Here is a 24,299-nt window from a genome sequence, read left to right on the forward strand (position 1 = left end):
CTCTGTTGGGGACCAGAGGCCTTGCATCCTGATTTCCACTAGATGTGCACACCACCCCAACGCTGAAGCGTCCGTGTCTAGCAACATTGATGGTTGCAGTCAAGAGAAGAGCACTCCTGTGCAAACCACCTCAGGGTTGAGCTACCACTGGAAAGATTCAACAGCCTGAGGAGGAAGTGAGACTACCTGGTCCAAGAGGTCTCTGCTTGGGTGGTATACTGAAGCCAGCCAGGCCTGAAGGGTCTGAGCTGCAGCCTCAAATGCTGGACTACGTATGTGCAAGCAGCCATGTGACTGAGCAGCTTCAAGCAGCTCCGTGCCGGGGAAACACTGAAAGTCCTCTATAATGGAGCACAGTCTGGAACTGCGACTCTGGCAGGAATTCCCTGGTTTGGGTGGAATCTAGCACTGCTCCTGTAAACTCTATCCTCTGGGTTGCAGATAGGGTAGCCTTGGGCACATTCAGCAATAGCCCCAGACTGTTGAAGGTCAATTGCATCAGATGTATGTGCGGCCCTTGACAAGCCAGACATGGGAACACCTGCACGTGCCATCTCCCTAGGAAGGTGGCCACAACTGTCATGCAGTTGGTGGACACCCGAGGGACAGGACTGTAAACTGGTAATGGTTGCAATTCACTATGAACCTGAGAAAATGTCTGTGAGATGGGACTATCAATATGCGGAGGTATGTGTTCTTCAAGTTGAGGATGACATACCAGTCCCCCAGCTCCAGGTATACAGTCTATTACTCCAGGATGATGGCAGCTAAAAAGACCAAGTGCCATCCTGGTGGACTCTATTGTCAATAGGGGGTGGCGCAGAAGACGACCCCACCACTGCCTCATCAGGAGAGGACGATATCCTAGGCGGTATCACTCCCACCTGACCCTCTGGATCCCTGCTATCACCCTGCCTTGCTGTTCGGTGCTGGGGTGGCAGCCACGGTGCCAATATCCGAACAGGGCTTTCCGCTGGGGTCTAACGCCGTCCTGGTGCTTCGTGGTGGGAGACGGTCCAGGGGTGGTGGAGGGGTATGGCCTTCCGAAACTACTGTGAGCCCTTGGAATAAGTACCCTGGGACTGATGGTATGCCCCCGGGGCCCAGAATGGCCATTGCATGGGCCTCTGCCACTGCACTGACCACAGCACCATAGGGGGAGCTTGGCCTGCCTCCTGTCTATAGCGGCCCCATTCCAACTGGTGCTGGCTGCGCCTTGAGTAATAGGACTCTGCCTCTGAGTCTGATGACAGACGCCAAATGAGGAGCCCATGGCGGTGCCGCAGTCAGTGAGCGGTGCTGCATCCTTGCAGGTTTGCCTCTAGATGCCGCTGCGCTTTGCAGTGCAGAGGTCTATCTTGCTTGGCGGGGGAGTGCGGTGCCATCATAGCAATCAGATTCCTGGCCGCCTCAAATGTGTCCGGAGTGGAAGAGAACTTCATCTCCTCTGCTTGGCACTCTCTAACAGAAGAGTCCACTGGCGCAGGCCTCGACGTATCCCTCTGAGGGCCTGAAGTCAACGGCACCGTTTCCTGCAAGACAGGAGCTAGATGCCCCTGCATGGGATGCACACTACTAGTAGTCAGTTCTGGCTGCTCTCACCATGGACAAGCACCCTCTATCGTTCTTCTTGTGCCTCCTGTAAGACACTGGTGAGCGAAAGCCGTGCTGCTGCCATGGTCTTCAGCGCCGGAGAGTAATGATGCCAAGGGTCTCTGTGCAAAGAGTCCTTCCTCGGTGCGGTAGCTTCTCTAATGGAGGCCAGTGGGCTCCACACACAGGTGCTGGTCCCGTGTCCTGCTGGCCCGTAGCCGGTTGGGGACAGAGGGCTGACTCCATGAGGAGGTGCTTGAGCCTGAAGTCCCTTTCCTTTTTAGTTCTAGGGCAATACATTTTGCAGTTCCTGCAACAATCTGTTTGATGTACTTCTTGCAAGCATTTTAGGCAGAAGTCGTGGGGACTGCCCTTTGGCATGGGCTTGTGGCAGGTCCTGCATGGTTTAAACCCTTGGGGTCGAAGCATGCCCCAAGCGCAAAAAAGGGAATGAACTGGGGTGGCAGGGAACCCCCCAATATAACCAGCTAACTATAACCATCTGCAGGCTGAAGATACAGAAATCACTAGGGGAAACGCTTGCCGAAGCGAGAGAGAGAGAGAGAGACAGCTCCAACCACCGCCACTGATGGTAAGAAGGAACTGAGGAGGCAGCAGGTCAGCAGGGACCTATATGCGGTGCCATGAAGGTGTGACAGGTACCATTAGGGGAAAAACCTTCTACCCCCCTGCCTGCAAGGTTGATGAGTGAGGCACCTTAGGGCACCGCAATATCAGTGGGTGCACAGTGCAGGCTGTGGCCCTTTAAAACTGAGCTGTTCCTCCAGAGCATAGCATGCAGGCAGGCAGGAGTTTGGGCTCCAGCTCCAGCAGCATATACTACAGCGAGGTTTCAGTAGCAGCTTGGGAAGTTTCTTTCCGGGGCTCTGAGCTTGCAAGGGGTCTCACTCCCAGCCAGAGATGAGGGAGAGGGGAAAACAACATTCACCACCTCCTACCTATAAGTGGCTGCCCCATGCTGTGGTGAGTAGAGACTGGGGGTGGGGACAGGTAGCCCAGATGTGCCTACTTTTAAGATGCAATACAGGCACAGTACTTACTGATTTTTTTTTGGGGGGGGGGGTCTCTCCTGCTGCCTGATTGGTTACTTAGAGTTCCTCATGGTGTCCGGTTGACCGGTCAGTCCATAGAATATCAGGGTTGGAAGGGACCTCAGGAGGTCATCTAGTCCAACCCCCTGCTCAAAGCAGGACCAATCCCCAACTAAATCATCCCTACCAGGGCTTTGTCAAGCCTGACCTTAAAAACTTCGAAGGAAGGAGATTCCGTCACCTCCCTAGGTAACCCATTCCAGTGCTTCACCACCCTCTTAGTGAAAAGGTTTTTCCTAATATCCAACCTAAACCTCCCCCACTGCAACTTGAGACCATGACTCCTTGTTCTCAGTGGTAGCAGATGACAGAACAGATCCATCCTCTTTGGAACCCCCTCTCAGGTAGTTGAAAGCAGCTATCAAATCCCCCTCATTCTTCTCCTCTGCAGACTAAATAATCCCAGTTCCCTCAGCTTCTCCTCATAAATCATGTGTTCCAGCCCCCTAATCGTTTTTGTTGCCCTCCGCTGGACACTTTCCAGTTTTTCCACATCCTTCTTGTAGTGTGCGGCCCAAAACTTGACACAGTACTCCAGATGAGGCCTCACAATGCCAAATATAGGGGAATGATCACGTCCCTTGATCTGCTGGCAATGCTCCTATTTATACAGCCCAAAATGCCATTAGCCATCTTGGCAACAAGGGAACACTGTTGATTCATATCCAGCTTCTCATCCACTGTAACCTCTAGGTTCTTTTCTGCAGAACTGCTGCCTAGCCACCTCGGTCCCTAGTCTGTAGCAGTGTACAGGATTCTTCCGTCCTAAGTGCAGGACTCTGCACTTGTCCTTGATGAACCTCATCAGATTTCTTTTGGTCCAATCCTCTAATTTGTCTAGGTCCCTCTGTATCCTATCCCTACCCTCCAGCATATCTACCACTTCTCCCAGTTTAGTGTCATCTGCGAACTTGCTGAGGGTGCAATCCAAGCCGTCCTCCAGATCATTAATGAAGCTATTGAACAAATAACTCTGGTGTTCGTATCTTTGAGGTTCTACTAATTGACTCTTTTTAATAAAGAAAAAAAAAAAAAAGGAAAAAAAGAAACTGAGTTTAAGCCAGGAGGTCATTTAGTCTGACATCCTGTAAGTCACATACCAACAATACCACCCAGCACCTGCACACTAAATCCAACAACTGAAATTAGACCAAAGCATTACAGCCCACAGGAGACTAGACTATTACAAGCCACTGGGAGAGAACAGGAATGAGGTGCACCAGTGCCCGAGACCCCGCGATGGCAGGGAAATGATTAAGTAAGATATACCCTGACAATCCCGGCAAGTGACCTGCTCCCACATACTGCAGAGGAAGGTGATAACCCCCTAAGGTTACTGCCTGTCTAACCCTGGGCAAAATTCCTTTCCAAATCCACAGTTAGATCCTGAGCAATCAGTTAGACCCTGAGCATGTGTGCAAGAACCAGCCAGCCAAGCACCGCAGAGAGAGGCTGCTCAATGACACCTCAGAACCCTGGCCCACCCTGCCCAGTGTTCCATTTCCAATCGTGGTGGTCGCTGATTCTTCAGAAGATGACGACAACTCTCCTGATCTCCCACCCCTCCAAATGCATAGCAGGAGAGAAATCCATTCCTGACCCCCTCCCCCCCAACTCCTGAAACATGAACTTTAAGTACATAAAACATAAAATGGAAATGAGCCCCAGGGCTGCTGAGCCCTGTTCCCCACTATCACAAGCAAACCCGTCACACAATCACTCTCATCTTTGTCTAGTTCTGTCTTAAAAGTAATTAAGTTGTTTGCCCCCACAACTCAGATTGGGAGACTGTTCCAGAGCCTTCCTCTTCTGACGGTTAGAAACCGTCTTCTAATTTCCAGCCCAACCCCCTTGTTTGTGGCCAGTTTACATCCATTTGTTCTTGTGCCTATGTAGTCATTTAGCTTAAATAGCTCTACATCCTTCCTGGTATTTACCCCATTCCCCCCCCAATGTATTTATAGAGAGCAATCGTATCCCCTCTCAGCCTTCTTTTTGCTGGGCTAAACAAGCCAAGCTCGTCTAGTCTCCTTTCATAAGACAGGCCAGCCATTCTCCTGATCATCATAACAGATCTTCACTGCACCTATTCTAGTTTGAATTCATCTTTCTTGAACACTGGTGACCAGGACAGTACACAAGTATTCCAGATGAGGATGTACCAGTACCTTGTAAATTGGCATTAACACTTCTCTATCTTGACTGGAAATGTCTCCACTAATATGTCCCAGGATCCCACTTGTTTTGTTTTTTTTCCACAGCCATATCACATTGGTGGGTCATGGTCATTCTGTGATCGACGCACACACCTAGGTTTCTCTCCTCCGCGGTTGCTTCTAACTGATGAGCCCCCAGCTTGTAGCAAAAATTATTAGACCCTAAACGCATGACCTTGAACTATGTATTACTGAATTTCATCCCATTTCTGTCACCCCAGTCTTCAAGGTCATCCAGATCTTCCTGTATAATATTCTAATCCTCCTCTGTATTGATGATGCCTCCAAACTTCATATTATCAGCAAATTTCATTAGCACACTCCTACTTTGTGCCAAGATCATTAATAAAAATACAGAATAAGATCCCTCCAGTCCAATAGTTCACCTTTCAGCACAACCGGTTGCCTTCTCCTCTTCAGCCAGTTTCTTATCCACCTTACAATTCTTCTACTAATCACCATCTTCAAATTTAACTAATAATTTCCAATATGGTACTGTGTCAAATAAGCTACTGAAGTCTAAGTATTAGACATACTTAATTTCCCTTATCTAAAAAAAGATCAGTTCTATCATCAAAGGAGGAAATGAGGTTAATTTGGCATGTTCTACCTTTGGCAAACCCATGCTACATTACATCCCCTTTACTGTGTACTTCTATTAATTTAATTATTCTTTCCTTCACAATTTGTTCCAAAGCTTCGCATACTACTGAGGCCAGACTAACAGGTCCATAATTACCTGGATCACTTTTTCCACCCTTTCTTAAAATATACGTATGACATTAGCCATTCTCTACTCATATGGGACTACCCTTAGATAGATTTATTAAAAATCCTCCCTGCTAGACTAGCAATCTCATGTGCCAGTATTCTTTCAGTATTCTGGGACAGAAATGATCTGGTACTCCAGTTTGAGCACATTAAAATCTAAGTTTTAATTCCATCTCAGATGTGGTCATTTCCATTTCTATTTCCATCAGCTGCCCTGCCTTCATGCCCATGTTCCATATGATCATCCTTATTGAAAACAGAGGCAAAGTATTCATACAGCTTTTGGGCAATACCTAGACTATCTTTAATCTCCTTCCTGTCCACGCTGCATAGCAGCCCAACCTCATCCTCTCTTATTCTCTATCTAAAATAAGAGGTTTTTTTAGTTAATTTCCTTGTCAGGAGCTAATTTAGCTTGACATTTAGTATTCTCACTTTATTCCCATATTTCATAACTTCCAAGATTTAAATTTCATTGCTGATCAATCATTTTCCATTCTCTATAGGCTCTCTGCTTACTCCTAATAGACGGATGAATAACCACCTCAAAAAGCTGAGTCTGGAGTCTTTCACTGTAAGTTTTTTCCTTGTTTGGGATGCAAATTTCAGATATGTAGAAACTTCAAGAGTCATTTTTCGTAAATGTAAAGGTATTTGTAACAAAAAAGAAAAATCAATCTGATAGCTCTCCAATACCTGAGTGATTTAGATTTGCTTTTTAAATATTAAAAGTTTAAAAAGGTTGTCTACTTAAAGTTAATTTTACTTTTAATACTAAATTAAAGTCTCTATTCTGCCAATTATTCTGCTTGGGTTAACTGCTGCACCTGCATAAAGCCTCACTGGCTTTAATAGGGCTCAATGTAAGTGCAGCAATATACCCATATGTAACAAGTCACAAGATTGGGGCACATAGCAACTAGCAGAGTAGGGTCCTGGTCAATGACTGGGGCTCTTGAGTGCTATGATAATACAAATAATAAATTACTTGGACCCATTACAGGACTAGGTCATTATATCAAATCCTCAGTTCTAAATCCTAAAAGTCTCCACAGCATTCTATAGTTGTGCTTCAAAAACAATTAATGAATGAGATGATTCACAGTAGTTGCCATTAAGCAAATATCAAAAGTTACTACACGATGAGCCATATAACACCCTCCAGTGAAAGAAAGCTCTAAAAACTTATCCTCAGATTCTTTATGAGGACAGATTGTGTCATTAACACTAGCCCCCCAAATTCATGGATTTTGGATATATTGGTGTCACAGAACTGTCCACACACACAACACTGCATCAGCACATCAGTTTCCAAAGAGCATGGCTCCAATGGAGAAGCACTGTCTCCCACAGACTGTTGCTTCTTGAACATGCATTGCAGGAGATATTTCTCATGAAATGCTGAACCTCATATTTTCCCTCAGCATTTGTTTGCTTTACAATAAGACAGATTCTTGCTTTAGAGGAAGAAAGCCACAGGATTGCTGATTTTTTTCCTCCATACTATTTAGAAAGGACTGTGTGCAGTAGTTCAAAAAGCAAAATGTTTTGCCTTATCCAATAACAACTCTGCTACTTAAAGTCCTTCTCTAGAAGTTTGACTTCATCTTTACAACAATCTCACATACTGTAAAGTCTGTGACCTTCTGTATCTAGACTGAACACAAAGATTGTGCCAGTAGCACAAAGACTTCTGATCACTGAACTGTTTAATTGTGGCATACTCTGGCAACATTTGAGAGCAGACATGGCACCATGTGCTTTTAATTAAAGACATCACTGAATCAAGTCTCTCCTCTCTTCATAATGGGGTGGCCTTGATCAAATCATAGTTAGAAAGTGATGAACAGACATCTCAGTTGCATTTCATTAGCATAGCCAACCTCATTAGCAACACTAGAGAAATCTATACGAAAGATGCTGAGATAGCACGAAAACCTTTGACCTAGTCAGTCAGTGATAAGGACATATACTTGTATGCATGGAAGCTTCCTTCATACAATAAAAATCTAGAGCGAGGACATACCATATACCGATTTAGGGGGAGATTTTTCTAATTGTGCCTTTGAAAAAATTTCCCCCTAAAATATAGTTAATTAAATCTTCTGTTCTATAATCCTGATATGTAGAACGTAGTTTGAGAACTACACAAGGCAACTAGTAAAAATGGGCAAACAGATGGGAGCTTCAGACTTCAAACACAAACAAGCCAGTGAAATTCAAATCCATCATCTTTCCAATCAACATACTTATTGATCTGCATTTCATATTGGGCCTTTAGATATGCATTATAATATGGATTTGGGCATGAACTGTCCAACTCCATGTTCTTACTTGCTGGCTGGTGCTTCTCTGACAATACACACTGTAATACCCCCTTGTGGAACAGAGGTCCTGGAACAGCCTCCCAACAGGAGCTGTGGGGGGTGGGGGGGAGCAAACAACTTAGTTTTATTACAGAGCTAGACAAACTTATAAGTGCGATTGTATCATGGGGTGTTTGTGATGGCAGTGGGCAGGGCTCAATAGCCTTGGGGCACTCTTCTAGTTTACGTCTTATGCTCATGCTTTAGGATTTCAGCCGGCCACCTTCAGAGGTCAGTCTTTCATGTTAATTAAACTGGCAAACTAGATCAATACCAGGTGGCAGAACATTATTCTACCAAATCAATCAACAATCAAGTTATAAAACAGTACATTATCTTTATTCCTATGACATTACCCATGTCTGTTCTACAATATGGCTGCCATAATTCCCACCCCCCCCTCCTTTCTTTTTGTTTTTAACTTCGACATAAAGACTTTTCCTTTGCAGTAGAGTTCTGTATCCATCTTCTTCACTGTTTATGTAATTATAAATGTTTACAATTGTTGTGTTTTCTGGTCCAGACTAACTGTACGCATTGCTTTTTACATATACATTTTAAAATGGCAGTTTCTTCAATGTTCAGAAATATATTGCAGATTGATTGCTGCTTAACTGTTCGTGCAGCAGTCAACACAAGCAGTTTAATTTCTTTCAAATGCCAGTGTTATAACAGGTAATGCCAAATAAGTTATTGGAAGGGAGATAAAAGCTCATGTTTGAAACTATTAGAAATGACAGCGGAGACATTCCTGGGAGGCAGATTACCCCAGATCTGCCTAATGTGAGATTTCTTGCACTTTTTTCTGAAGCATCTGGTGCCAGCCACAAGAAACAGGATACTGTACTAGGTAGACGATGGGCGTAATCCAGCATGACCGTTCCAATACTGTACTCCTATTAGTGCAGCGTACAGTAAACAGTGTCTAGCATCTGCAACATATGAAACTTGGTAATGCCATATTGCCATCCATTTTTTAATGTACACTTTATAGAATGTCTTTAGAACAGAGGAGTTAAAAAAAAGTGATCACAACCTGAATAAAACCAGACATGGTATTTGCACAGAGAAAGCTACCTCAAATAAATTGCAAGGACAACTCAGCTAGTCAAAAGAATATAATGGACTGAGTCCTGCTTCCCTTAATTATGCTAGTAGTTTCACGGATTTCCATGAGGAAGCTCCAAAGATTAGGAGATTAAATTAATTGGAACCAAAATAAGACATTCTTCTCAAGATTGAAAAAAAATAGGATCAAATTAGTTAAATAAATAAAATGAAAGTTGATTATGATTTATGGTACGTATCCTATACGGTGAAACTACACAATTAAAATGCATTCTTTACTATGGCAATAATGAAGCTTCTTAAACATCATTCCAGGTTTTTTTTCCCCGCTGCTCTGGATTACTAAAGTTCAGACACTCACTTCCCAGCTAGTATTGTCAAAATTATAAACATCTCTCTAAGAACTGGTAAATACAGTTGGCATATTTCCCAGAATGATATAAAGCTTTTCTTTATTAATAGTTACTAAATTGTGTGTTAAGTATATTTCATTGTAATTGTGGGTTCAAAAAAGTTCCAATTCCTGACATTTCCAAAAACATGTGTTTACTTGCTATTTGATTACATCCTTTGGAGATCGGATCACTTTGGGTACTTTAATATAGACATCTTGATGTTTATTTCTTAAAATGCACCCTCTCCTCCATGGAAGGAATTCCGATGGAATGTAAGAACATTTTTTCCCTATATTAAAGGTGTGTGCACATATCTATCTAAAAAATACATCAAACTATTTTAAAATAAATATATTTTCTCTCGGTACTATTGCCTTGTCCCAAGGCAGATTTCAAAATCCTGTGTATACTATTTATATATGCCTATTTTAAAATACTGCAGTAAGTAGACATACAAAAGTTTTTGGAGCAAGCCTGAGAAAAAAGAGATCAGCAGAGGTAGTGATAGTAAGAGAAAGTGGGGAAAGGTCATAGCCTTGGTGGGGATAAGCCTTCACAAGTTTCCCACCCTCTTCCCTACAACCATTTAAAATTAAAATTAGACCCAAGTAGGATTTCTGACCTCAACTGGTCTGGGAACAATTCAGGAATTGCAGAAAAGACACTACTAAAATAAAGATTCTTTCTCATCAGTTAAACTAACAAGTTCACTAGTCTACTAAGCCTTACATTTAAGATATTAGTGCAGTGGGAAAAGACAGGGAATTACAAAAGGGTAGAAGAACACCACCACTTGAAAGTGAAATGAACAAAAGATTCTTAATATGTAAAGAAGACTAGAAACTTCTTGAATAAACAGTTAAACCCAGAAAGTGTTGTCAGGGCAAGGCTAGTACTGCCTTCCATGTAAGACAATGTTACTCACCTTGAGCAGTAACTGTGATTCTTCAAAATATATGTACTTATGGGTGCTCCACTTCAGGTGTGCATGTGCCTCTCAAGCCCTTGATTGGAATATCCTATGAGGATACTGCTCAGGAGTCACCTGAAATTGAGCACCCATAGGGACCCTACTTGAAGAAGTGCCTTGTGCACTAACTGTTTTTTCCAGATGCGTGTCCCTATGGGTGCTCCACTACCCACCCTCCTTCCCCCCTCTGCTTCAGACTGTTCTTTTTGGACATTCAGATAAAGAAGGAACCAAGGGCGGTTCGTCTGCACAGTCCTATATATCCTCAGAGTGCAGCACAAGGTTGTATAGAGCACATGCGCTGGCCGAATGGACACTGCTCAGTGGAAAATATGCAAGCTACGGCTCAAGAGGTGCATGTGCATTTGAAGTAGAGTACCTATAGGGACAATATTTGCAGAAGTAGTAGCTACATTAGTGGGGGGGCGGGGCCAAGATTAAAGCCTAAAGACTAAAGAACAAAAGGTAAAGGAGAGCACTTTTGCTTCTACGTTTTCCTTCATAACCTTTATTCTATGACCAAGCAAAGTTCAGCTTATCTGCTTTAAGTGACCTACAATATATTTTTCCTATGAAAAAGGCAATAAATACATGGTAGAGAAATATCTGACCTCCACAGCAAGAGAGAAAAAAAGAAGGCATCCTACAAAACAACCTAAAGAAAGTGTTACTAGACAATTTTGAAGAATCTTATACAAAAATAATGAATTAACCAATTACTTAACTTCACTTAAACCAAGTGTTCAAGATTATGGTAGAATTCAAGCTAACATTTATCCTCTGCAAGCTTCTTACTACCTTTGCAATCAGGCACAGAAGAAATCTGGAAGGCACTGATTGAGGATCTTTTCCTGTTTTTATGGCACTATAATCCATGTTTTCACAGCTCCATGTTATAGTAAACTCTTTCAGTCTCCAATACTCATTGCCTCAGAGGCTTTGACCAACACACAAGCATCACACCTAGGAGTAGCAAAGGCTAGTGCAAACACATGAACACCTATTTCATGAACTCAGCAGGTTCTCAGAAATCTATAATTTAGAGTCTATAAACCCATACACTGCTTAGAACATAGCTAACTCAGTTTTTCTCAGCCTCCACAGGTACAGACCTGAAAAACACCCAGGTTTACACTGTGAACCACTGGGGGAGGTGGTGTTTTCAGTGGCAACCATGCAACTACTTGATCAAAAATATTAGACTCATGTCTAGTCTGATTATGCTTAGATGCAAATGTAAGACATCTTTTTAGAGAAAATCTCTATGCAGGAACACTTTTGTATCTATAAAACACTATCACAAGCATGTGTGCCTATAAACATTGATACAAAAACCCCCCACTGAAATTCAAAAACTTTCCTTATTACTAAGGGTAATAGATTTATGGCATTCCTGCAGCTCCCAAAAATATGCTAGGCTCATCACAATATAGATAAAGACAATATCCCTGCCCTGATGAACTTGAAAACTAATTTTAAAATGTGATGATCCCTTCTCATGACAAGGCAGTAGTGAGGGTTGAGAAGGATGGACAGAGATGATGTTAAGGTAATGCATTTGTTTCAGAACATGACACGGAAGTGGAGTTTTATTTCTTACCTAAGAAATATAAAAATTGTCATAGGGCATATCTATGCTGTAGTCCTCTTTGAAGAGGACATCAGTACAAACTCGGGACTTTTAAGTTTCCGCACGCAACAGCCACATGGGGGAGTTACAGTGCAGCACTTTGGTGCATATTGGTGTTTCCCTTAGTTAGAACTACAGGGCTGTGTAGACATGCCCTTGGTATTTTAAATTTCCTCTAGGCTTCACAGAAATTGGCCTTAAGACCCGAATGAATAAAAGAACTTTCTATACTGCTTTGCCAGAGTGATAGGTGCAATAGACAGAAGTAATCCCAAACCAGTGAGAGTCCTAAACAGTAGATTCCTGTGTATCACAGACACACACTTAGGAGAAAACAGATCCACACATAGATATCCTACACAGAGCTGACATTGCTTGAATGTCACCTACCATCCTTTAATTGTGAATTGGTAGTGATGCTCAATACTAGAACTATTTGTAAAATTAACGTATGTAAAAATGAGTAGAACTAAGCACCGCTAGGCTAGTAACTCAGTTTCTTATAAGCTAGTGCAGTGTTTAATATTATACAGCTGAATTATTTCACTTAAAGAGTGTTTTAATACTGTGCAATACTATGGGATCAAAGCAATGATGTCAAATCTGAGATAGCATTCCTGATCCATCACAGGATCAGTGGTAGCTGCAGATATTGTACATCACATTTTCTGCCCATTACACCTTTTTCCTGAAACAGTAGACTTCCTAAAGAGAGAAGCTCATACTACAGTTAGCTGGAAAAATTTCTTTGGGATAGATATAGAAGCAGCTTCCCACACCCATTTCCTAATCCTATCCACATTCTTTGCTTGCAACATTTTTCATTTGAAAGGAAATATGAGGTATATTGGAAATTTTATCCAATCCAAGACAAAAACATTACATTTAGAGCACTGTATATTAAACACTTTTCAATCTGGGCCCCAATTTCCAAGGCACAATTTGGAACTTTCAGTCTTTTACTCACACAGGCTTTTTTCTTGCCATTTTTTACCAGCACAATACTTGGACACCAGTATACCCATGTAACAGAGGTACAGGTTTGAAAATGAGAGCCTGATGATATACAGCATATGCATGTACAAAGCTAGGCTAAAGTTCTGAATGTAGCAATGGAATCCTACAGGCAAGACCTATTATGCTGCAGAAGTAGTGGTTTGCAGTTTGCTTCAGATAAAATTATGGATCTCAGGGTTCTAATTTATAATCTTTAATTTCAGAAATTTAAAAACAAACAGGATAAAAAGTTCTTAGAGAAGAAAATTGGTATCCACATTAAGCCTAATGTGAATCTAACTTCTTAAAAATGTGTCTAAGGTATTTAGAATGAAAAAGGGCATTATAAAAAAAATTCAGATGGATTTTTGGCACTCCAATATACTACAATAAATACAGCAGATCCTGATGCAAGATTGACAGTGAGTTTATAATGGTCTCACAGACTCAAATTAAGTGATGCTGATGGGTACTTCAATATTGTCATTTGCAGCAAACGTATATTATAGAACTCTTGTACACATCATTAAAACGGACTAATTTGCTATGACACTTCAATTTTAGATGGACAAACTACTGACTGCACACAAAAATTACAAGTGACTTTCTCCATATGCACACTTAAAAAACATACAAATAATATGTTAACTGTATGCACATGTAAGATGTGTCCATAGACACACAATGTACGCTGATGCACATGGGAGTAATACGTTTATTACAAAGAAGCATATATGCATTCCAACGGTAATACATGTTAATATTAAAATATTAATCCAGGCAACAACACTCTACACGTTATTAAATCTAAAAAAAAAAAAAAGGAGGTTTTCCCAGTTAATCCAACAAAACCCCCTACAATTTATAAAAGGTCCTGTGTATATATATACACACTTACACTGTACTTATTTTCTCACGCACCTTATATTTACATTATGAGATTTGTGCAGTGACACACAGAGCTCTGCATGTGTAGAGCTCTGCGCAGATACAACATTTTTATCCGCATCTGGTCTGCGATCCACAAACATGGTCCGTGGATGCGGAGAGCCGCGGATATAAAGTGGATATCCGCAGGCTTGCAGGCTCTATGCACGTGCACCTCATACATACTGAAACAGTCTACTCTAGTATAGTTTCCTTAAACAATGGTAAGCCTTCTTATCAAAAAGATGGATTTTGTACAAAGGTAGTACTTTCTGATCTATTTACGCCTCTTTCAACTTTTTTTTTTTTTTTTTTTTTTTTTTGAGTCGTCTACTGTGTATTCCAAAATACAGCTTGCTGGATGGGGGGAAAAAAGGGCAGGTTCGTAATTGGTGAAATGTTGCCCAAACCAATACGTTACAGTAAAGTGTTAGGGTGGCACAAATTAAAAAGTACACAACTGAATAATTCTAGTTAATGAATTGACAAAATGTATTATATATGAAGTGCTTCATATGTGTTTTCAACTTATTTAAGTCATCTTTCCTTGTATCAAAAATATAATTCAACACATTTAACATTATTGAAAAATTAAGAAAAGATCCCCTGACAATGCTTTTTCTTACCTCCCACTCCCTAGAAGCAGCTTCATTAGTGCAATCACCAGTTTCAGGCTCTTCATTTTTCTTTACAACTATAAACCCAGGCTCTCTAATAGACTCCCCAGTATCCTCTGAATACGTTTCTGGGCTCCACTGAATAAAGAAGGCATACAAGTGTTCTGTCCTGAAAAACAAAATCAAATAATGACACAAATTAAAACAAAACGTATTAGTTGTTGACTTTATCAGGGATTGCACATGCATGTAAAAAAACCACTACTTCCTTGTGCTTTATCACTACCTGAGATCATAGAAACAAACCTGGTTGAGAATCTGTTAATTATGCTATTGTTTACTTTTAGTATTTCACTAAACTTGGACAGTGAAAAAATAGACCAGCTTTAATTTGTCACCTTAACTTTTTCCATTCTTATACAGTAGCACAATAATACTGTTTGAGCTCTCAGCTTAAGAGTTATATAGTACCAACCACTGAAATATCCAACCTCTAATAATATAAAAGGACTGCTTAAACAGACTCATAGGAGGTTTAAACCAAATATGAATAGAAAGGTTTGCATATCTCTTGCCTCATTCTGCCCCAAATAAAACCTACACTTTGAGCCTAAACCACTTCTGAGTGTTTTCATATTCTACTTAGCATTACTAGATGGCACAAAGAAAGAAAGCAGAAGTTGTGCATATAACAAGATCCTGAAATACAGACAGATTTGTCTAGTAGTAGTAGTTCATTAAATGGCAAATACTATTCTCTTTTCTATAGGCCTCACAGAAACACAGGAGTGTTTCCACAGTTTGGGAGGGCATGATCCCAGAAGACTGCACAAGAAGTTACTATCCCCCATGTGCTACAGAACTGTGTTCTATGAGGGTTCCCCTTACACTGACTGAGGGAAGTTTGGGGGACAGTACCAGTGGCTTTGCAATACCACAACTTCAATGACCTTCACAACCATGGACAGGAACAGAACAGCCTTGAGGATTATAGCAACCCTGAGGCTTTATGGTGTTGTGGAATGGGGACAAGGATCCTCCCTCTCCTCTTCCTTGGAGACCTCCCTTGAGGCTAGTTTATGTACTGTAAGTCAGCACAAAGAACAAGATTAGGCCCAAAGAGATTAAAGTGAGTATCAGAAGTGTATTTAAATTATTCTCCTTAAAATAAACCCTGCCCAAACTGATACTAGATTATCAGAAATCACACTTGCTGCATACCAGCAAATTCTTATAAGATTCCAACTACATCTTCCTTGTAACTCTGTTTCCAGAGACCAATAGCCACTAAACAGTGCTCAGCTTAAATGTTAAGTTAACCTTTTATTCTAAATGAATTTTAGTGCTTTTGAAAAGATATTCAATAGACAACTCTAGAGACTGAACTAGAGACTGAACTCACTTTGAACAAGGCAGAATAGGTCATGACAATGAAAGCTTCCTCATATAATCCTACTTGCCTATGCATGGGAGCAGTGTCAGTGTCCATGTCAGTTCAAAATAACTGGTGTCTCAAAACTAGCTAATAAATGCCAATTAATTGGCAACAATTGTAAGAAACTAGTATTTAAAATAGAAAGTTATTGACTTTGCCTACAAGAAGCTTACTTAAGCCGCCAACATTTAACATCCTTCCCCACTGTATGGTGCTAGTTCCATGTACACATCAAGCACTACGTTACCATGGGGGTTGGACTAGATGACCTCCTGAGGTCCCTTCCAACCCTGATATTCTATGATTAACTTGCTCGTTGATCTTCTCTCTCTCACACAACAGGATGGAGATGAGTCCATCTGAATTCCTCTCCATGCTGATATATGCCATGACAGCCAGCCACTTGGCCTACCAAGGATGCAGTCTTTAAAAGTTAGCTAGTAGCACAGTTTGGTTAATTAAAGAGATGTTAAGTAGAAAGAACGGGGCATGCCAGCATTAGTACAAGGCACATAAACATAAAACCCTTCTCCTCAATTAGCAAAACTCCTGCACCTGGCTAATCTTGTGTCCCCACACTATGGAGGTGCAATGGTTAATAGCTCCAAGTAGCAGTGGATCCATATGGTCCATCTACTCTTCCCCCTTGCCCACCCAGCACGTAGTTGTATTTCCACATGCATAAGCTTTCCAATTTCTTACCCGATTTGAGTAGAACCATGTTGTTCTTCTGCATCTGACACTCTCCACAGCTGTGGAAGAATGGCAAGATTTGCCTCTTATGTTATTACAAGGAAGGTATAATTACTTATACATGATTTTGAGAAGCGTAGAGGAAGGTAAATTAGATAAATATTTTCCCAGGTATCATTATAATCTGACAACCTAATCCCTCTTTACCTTTCATGTGGAACAGCAAACCAGTACTCGTGTTTCTTATCTCTCTGTGCATACTGCTGCATTAACGCACTTGCTTGTGACACAAATGTTTTTCTCATAGGTTTTCCAACTCTGAGACACAAGAACTTGTGAGATCGATGTCTTCTCTTCTCTTTCATAAGAGCAGAACCTATTACTAAAAAAAAAAAGGGGGGGGGAGCAGGTAGTTCTGTCAAGTTCTACTCCACAAGCTGAACCATACAATTAACCAACTACGTATTAGGATGATTGATCCAATGTAGCCTGTATTAGCTGCAAATACTTTTATTTCATTATAAAGATTTGCTAACATTCAGCATATTTAAACTCACTTATACACATGGAACAATAAAACCTAAGACGACGACACAGATTTGACTACTTCTAACTTCTCTCTCCCCCACACCTCAATCCCACAGTACATACTGAAATTTCAGTTATGTTTGAAAATGCACCGTAATGGGGAGAGGGGGGAAAATGACTCACCTCATGAGGGCTCCCTAGGAGCGGGGTGTGGTACTGCAATCTTTTTCCTGCCCTGGCACTCACTGTAGGTTGCTAGCCTCACTAGGCAGGTCTTCAGTAGCTTGGCCCTCCAGCCAAGTCAGTGTCAAAAATGAACCCTTCTGGGATAGTTAAGAATCTACTCTATATGCCCTCCAGGGTCTTCAGCCCAGTCTCTGGGCCCTTTAAGTTCAGCCCTTTGCTTGAGCTTCTAAAGAAACCTTGACCCCTTTGCCAGTGGCTGGTGGGGGAACCCAGGCCTGCTCACCACTCTGGTTCAAACCCAAAAGGACCTTATAAACAACAGCCATGCGCTGGTTCCTTTAGTTACTGCTGCTTCCCTGGGCCTCCTCCCACCTGGCCCCTTCACCTTCAGCCATTACCTTATGGTTAAAGTTATCAGCTCCTCTCTCCCAGGGACAGTAAATGCAGCTAGTCGAGCTCCTTTGGCCAGAGAGGAGCACCCTTCCTCTCCCCTCTGGTCTCAGGCAGATACTGCCCTACTAAGCCCCTGTAGCTCCTTTAATCGGTGTCTGCTAGGCACTGATTGGCTGTTTTCACAAGACCTCTCTAGGCAGGCCTGGAAGACCAACCTTTGCTGCTCCTTCCTGGGCGGGGTGTAGTAGGACTGGGTGGCCTCCATCAGCAGGTCACGAAGGGCCAGGTACACCCATCACATGCATCAAAAAGACATATTTTACCTGTAGTCTGAGACTGGAATCCTCTCCCTTCCACCCCACCCCCTTTTTTTTTTAAAAAAAATCATTTTCCCAATGTACAAAATGTGACCAGATAGCAATAAAGTGACATAGAATATACAGTGGAAACAACATATTCACAAGAGAAAAGATTAATGTATATATTTAGACGTATGTCAGTCTTGTGTACTGAATGTATGTGTATTAGTTACTTTTCATTTCAAGAAACCAATTTCTGCATTTATCAGTGCAGAATTAAGACTTATTTACATTTCTAAAATTAGCATGTTTATCAAATATTTTAGAGTTATAAAACACACAGGATGAAGTAGCTGTATATTTTGCTGTAGTATTTCTAATGAACTAAAAGGAACTGTTAGGTTCCTAAACACTGGACAAGTGATTAGGTATAAATTGCCAAGTTTAGCTAAAGGGATAGTGCACAAACCAAAATAAACAGCCTCTGAGACAGACTAAATACCCAAATCCCACAACACTTCAAGCTGATTCAGAAGGAAGCCTTTAAAAAGCAAAGAGAACACAGCCAAGTTTGGAAAACAAAGCAAAAAAAACCCAAACAAACAAGAATGAAAAATACTAGGGCAGCGGTTCCCAAACTTGTTCTGCCGCTTGTGCGGGGAAAGCCCCTGCCAGGCCGGGCCGTTTGTTTACCTGCTGCGTCCGTCTTTTGGGGATTTGAGGACAGTGGAGAAGGGAGAAAATGATGATTCAGAAACAAACATTCTATGATGTACTCTAGTTGAACCACATCCAGGATCTATCTCTGGATGAGAGGATGAGGACGAGAGGAACATTGGTATTTAACTTTAATAGTTTCCTCCCCAGGTGTTGCTCATCGGACTTCTCGTGACTGCAGACAGGGGTAGTTTCTAGTGCTGGAATCTGCCTTGCAGAAGACTGTTAGTTCCCCTTTCTGGGCTTAGACTTGCTCCAGTCTCCCCTTCCACACTTAGAGGAGCAGCCACAAAAAGGATACATAGCCCTGCAGCATCAGGGGCATACAGTTAGCCAAGGCATTTTTGAGCTTTTTTCTGTCAATGTCTCTATTCCTATTCCTCTAATTGCCCCAAGGCATTCTGCCAGAGAGGCCCTCCCAGACCAGTTAAGCTGAAGCTGCTGCAACCAGCCACCTGAGTATCAGAAGTAGTTTCCAGCAATCCTACTACAAAGCCCTAACCCCCAAGGCTAAACAGCCCAGAAACACCTAGGCCTCGCCTACACTGCCACTTTACAGCGCTGAAAATTTCTTGCTCAGAGGTGTGAAAGAACACCCCCACCCCGAGCGATGCAAGTTTCAGTGCTGTAAAGTGGCAGTGTAGACAGTGGACCAGCACGTGGAGCTGTGCTCCCAGCACTGGTAGCTACTCCCCTCATGGGAGTGACTACACAGCAACATTAAAGCACTGCCGCGGCAGCGCTTTAACATTGGTAGTGAAGACATACACTTGGAATCCCTTTTTGCATGAATACCTTGTGAGCAGAGCCTTTAGCTCTAGTGCTCTTTGGTGACGAGTCAGAGGAACTGCTATCCCCAGAAGAATTGGCCAGTTTTCTCGGGCATTTTCTTGAACCCATTTTCTTAAAATTTACTCCTTGGGGGAGGTGGGGACTGGGAATCTGAATCACATGGTGAGCCCTGTGAACCTCTTTTGCTAAAAGGCATCTCTTTATCCCTGCTCTTTTCAGAGTGGATAAAATGACTGTAAGGGGACACTCAGCTGCTCTCTGGGGCTCACAAGAAGACAACCTCTGAGGTAAAGGCTCTTTTCTTGCCAAACTCCGGAGCTTTCTAGCCCAAGTGGGAATTTCTTCTTTCCCCCCTGTGCAAAATTCCTAACTTCCCCTAGGGCTAAGGGAAGGAGATCAAATTGCTCAACAAGAAAAAGGAGGAGGAATGATGAGACCCATGCTGCCGTAGGGTGCACGAGTGAAAAAGACAACTAGCAGCTCCTTGCTCTATTTGTGGTTGTTTTGGTTGGTCCTGCTTATGGTTTTCCCACACAGTGCAGTCCCCTTCAATGTAACTGCCACTTGCAGCTGAACAGCCGTCTTCATTTTTCAGCCATCCTTCAAAAAACATTCTGGCTGTCAGACACCCCCCCAACCCTCTGCTCTGGTAATTCTAGGAGGTGGACAAACCACCTCTTCAGCTTGCTGCCCCCCTCTTAAAAAAAAGAAAACAAAACACCTCACAGTAGGTGCCAGCAGGAGGCAGAACAAAACTGAGTGGAACTTCTGAAAGTGGTGGCTAGTTCCTTGTCAGCCACGCAATTGGCTTTGACTCTGCCCTCTATAGCTACAGAGAGGCAACAACCCACACTGAGCATATGTGGACCTAGCCCTGAGAGTGAAATTTATATTCCATGTATCTTATCTGATTCCAACATCAGGGGAGCTCTATGGTATTACACAAACATATGGAAAAACAAAGAATCATATAATCAAAATAATATTGGACAACAAATTAAATAGTTTAAAAATCCTTCTGTGGTTTCTCCATTTCCCACGAATTAAATGTTGTATTATAAAATGTTTCCCAGATCATGTACACACGTTTGAATAGCAATCTTAAAGCATCCTAATGGTATGAAGGTTAGCATCCCGTTGTACAGTCCCAGCTTCTAGCAGTTGGAGGTTTAGGGACACCTGGCACACAGGGTTGCATCTTTGACCACCCTGGTTAAAAACCATTGAAGGACCTATCCTCCATGAACTTATCTAATTCTTTTTTGAACCCTTAATAATTATTGGCCTTCACAACATCCCATGGCAATGAGTTCCACAGTTTGACTGTGCCTTATGTGATGAAGTACTTCCTTATGTTTGTTTTAAGTTTGTTGCCTCTTAATTACATTGGGTAACCCCAAGTTCCTGTGTTATGTGAAGGGGTAAAACAATACTTCCCTATGCACTAACTCAATATCGTCATGATTTTATAGACCTCTATCCTAAACCTGACCTTAGTTGCCTCTTTTTTTAAGTTGACCAGTCCCAGTTTTTTTAATCTCTCCTCATATGAAAGCAATTCCATACCCTTAATCATTTTTATTGCCATTCTCTATACCTTTTCCAATTCTAAGTATCTTTTTTGAGATAAGACCACCAGCCTTTTACTCAATATTCAAGGTGTGGGGATACCGATGGATTTATATAAAGTCATTATGATATTTTCAGTCATACGATCTATCCCCTTCCTAATGATTCCTAACACTGTTAGCTTTTTTGACTGCCACTGCACAGTCAACAGGTGTTTTCAGGTACCTACCCACGATGACTTCAAGATCTTTCTAAATTAGACACCATCATTTTGTATGCCTAGCTGGGGATTATGTTTTCCAGTGTTCATTACTTTGCACCTATCAACACTGAATTTCATTTTTTCCCCCATCACCCAGTTTTGTGAGATCCTTTTGTAACTTTTTGCAGTCAGCTTTCTACTTAACTACCTTGAATAATTTAGTATAGTCTTCAGAACTTTCTCTGTTCACCTCTTTTTTCAGATCATTTATGAATAGGTATAACTATAACAAAAAGTTTTGTCTACATATTTTTCTGCAAGCATTTTTATGGAAATTTATTTGTTAGTCTCTAAGGTGCCACAAGTCCTCCTTTTATTAAATATGAGATGTCCTTTCAAAAGTTTCTGAATGGTCCATAGTGCCATAATGGACTATTAGTAACAACATTAAGATGTGGGGATGGGAGCCCTGGGAGAACTTTTCCCTGTGACCTTACTAAAGATACAATCCAAAATTGCCAAGCCCAGCTAGGGGACACAGTGTGTAACATAACACTTCCCGTAGCAATTTAGGGTATTAAAGTCAAACTTATTACCACAGAATGATACAGCAATTATATGGGTTGGCCTTTCAAAAGGCAGTTACTGCTGTAACTATATCAAACAGCTAACCACACCAGATGTTGAGATAAAAATGAAGTCCAGCCAGCCCAAGAATATATTGTAATTAAACATATTGGTACTTTTAATGATATATACGGACTGGCTTGAATGTGAACATTCTTTCAGAGTTATGTTTCATATAAGTACTATCCTGAGGTTTTTTTTTTAAACCCGATACATAGTGCATGGTTTAAAGTGCTAATTCTCCATTAGTGCATCATAAAATGACCAGACAATTAAAAAAAACAAAACCACAAAATGTGAAAGATTTCTATTTAGAAATAATGCCAGAGATTACACCTTCTTGACAAACTGCAAGTTTTGATCTGAGTTACACTCAAAGATTGTCGCAGTAATTTGCAACTAAAACCACACAGAAAAAACTGTTACCTACCTTTTCGTAACTGTTGTTCTTTGAGATGTGTTACTAGTGTTCATTTCATTCTAGGTGTGCGCGTGCCCATGTGCGCGGTCGGAGATTTCTGCCTTAGTGGTATCTGTAAGGTCGGCTGTGGCGCATCCTTGAGTGCTACGTTCACGTGTCGGTACATCATCAGGCACCGCCGGCCCTACACCCTCTCAGTTCCTTCTTGCCGGCAACTCCAACAAAGGGGCAGGAGGACATGTAATGGAATGGACATGAGCAACACATCTCAAACAACAGTAGTTACGAAAACGTAGGCAACCGGTTTTGTTCTTCAAGTGCTTGCTCATATAGATTCCATTCTAGGTGACTCACAAGCAGTCCATGGAGGTGGGCTCTGAGTTCACGGTTGTGCAACCTGCACCACTGCTCTACCAAAGCCAGCATTGTCTCGAGCTTGCTAGGTAAGTGTATAATGAGCGAATGTGTGGACAGACGACGACCAGGTAGCCACCCTACAGAGCTCCTTGATTGGAATCTGCACCAGGAAGACCACTAATGATGCCGTAGTCAAGTGTGCCATCACGACTGCTGGTGGAGGCACATTTGCCAGCTCATAACAGTAACGGATGCAGGCAGTGATCCAGGACGACAACCTTTGAGCAGACACTGGGCGACCCTTCATTTTGTCTGCTACTGCAACAAAGAGCTGCATCAACTGACAGGACAAAGCCATTCCATAAACGTAGAAGGCCAGCGCCCTCCCGACGTCCAGGACATGCAACCTGCATTGCTCTTCCGATTTATGAGGCTTTGGGAAAAAGACAAGTAAGTATGCGTCCTGGTCGGTACGAAATTGGGACACTACCTTGGGCAGAAACACCGGGTGTAGACGCAACTGGACCGTATCCTTGTACAATACTATATAGGCCGGTTCTGAAGTAAGTGCCCTGATCTCAGACATCCTGCAAGCTGACGATATCGCAACCAGGAACAAAACCTTCCAGGAGAGAAGCAGGAGAGATCAGGAAGCCAGAGGCTCAAAGGGATGCCCCAGGAGTCCCGACAGCACAAGATTCAGGTCCCCGGGAGGGATGGGATCCTGGCAGTGCGGGTAGAGATGCTCCAGACCTTTCAAAAACCGGGCCGTTGTGTTGTGAACGAAGACTGAATTGCCATGGAATGGAGGGGTAAAGCTGAAATATTGGCCAAGTGGACCCTGATTGAGGACAGGGACAAACCTTGGAGCTTAAGGTGCAGAAGATAATCCAAGATCTCCTGCGGAGGCCTGCTCAGCCTGGATAGGCCATTCCGAGGCCCAGTACATGAACCTTTTCCATTTGGCCAGGTAAGTTGCTCTGGTGGAGGGTTTCCTGCTACCCAGCACGACCTGCTGAACCCGGGCCAAGCATTCCGGTTTGTCCGCGTTTAGCCATGCTGTCAAATGTAGTGCCGCCAGGTTTCCGTGGTTCTGGGACAGCAAATCCGGACAAAGGGGCAGCTGCAGCGAGGCGGCTACCAAAAGGTCCAGCAGCATGCTGAACCAGTGCTGGTGAAGTCACATGAGGGCTATTAGGTACAGTGTTTCCTCAAATGCAGCCACTGTGGCCGCATGCAACCACCAGGTCCTTTTCTTGCAGCCACTGCCTCCTGGGCTGTGATGGGGGTGGGCGCAAATAAGTGGCCCCTCTCCCGTGGCTGTCAGCAGCAGTTGAGCCCTGCCCCCCTCCGGAGACAAACACCAGAGGTGCAGGCAGCTGGTGAATTCCCCACTTTCCCCGGGGGTGGGGGAGGCAG

General features: G+C 42.5%; 1 protein-coding gene across 13 annotated transcripts in view; it reads right to left on the bottom strand.

Moving 5' to 3' along the window:
• The window catches only part of OXR1 (oxidation resistance 1), a 452,056-nt gene that overhangs the window by 44,343 nt on the left and 383,414 nt on the right, over positions 1-24,299 (bottom strand). For all 13 annotated transcript variants that reach the window (XM_043539189.1, XM_043539186.1, XM_043539185.1 and 10 more), the window contains 2 exons: positions 16,997-17,171; positions 14,671-14,830 (listed from right to left, as the gene is read on the bottom strand). In XM_043539189.1, coding sequence (XP_043395124.1) covers positions 14,671-14,830; positions 16,997-17,171 — 335 coding nt within the window. The remainder of the gene's footprint in view (positions 1-14,670; positions 14,831-16,996; positions 17,172-24,299) is intronic.

Source organism: Chelonia mydas, chromosome 2 (genome assembly GCF_015237465.2).
Source record: "Chelonia mydas isolate rCheMyd1 chromosome 2, rCheMyd1.pri.v2, whole genome shotgun sequence".
Taxonomy (NCBI): Eukaryota; Metazoa; Chordata; order Testudines; family Cheloniidae; genus Chelonia; species Chelonia mydas.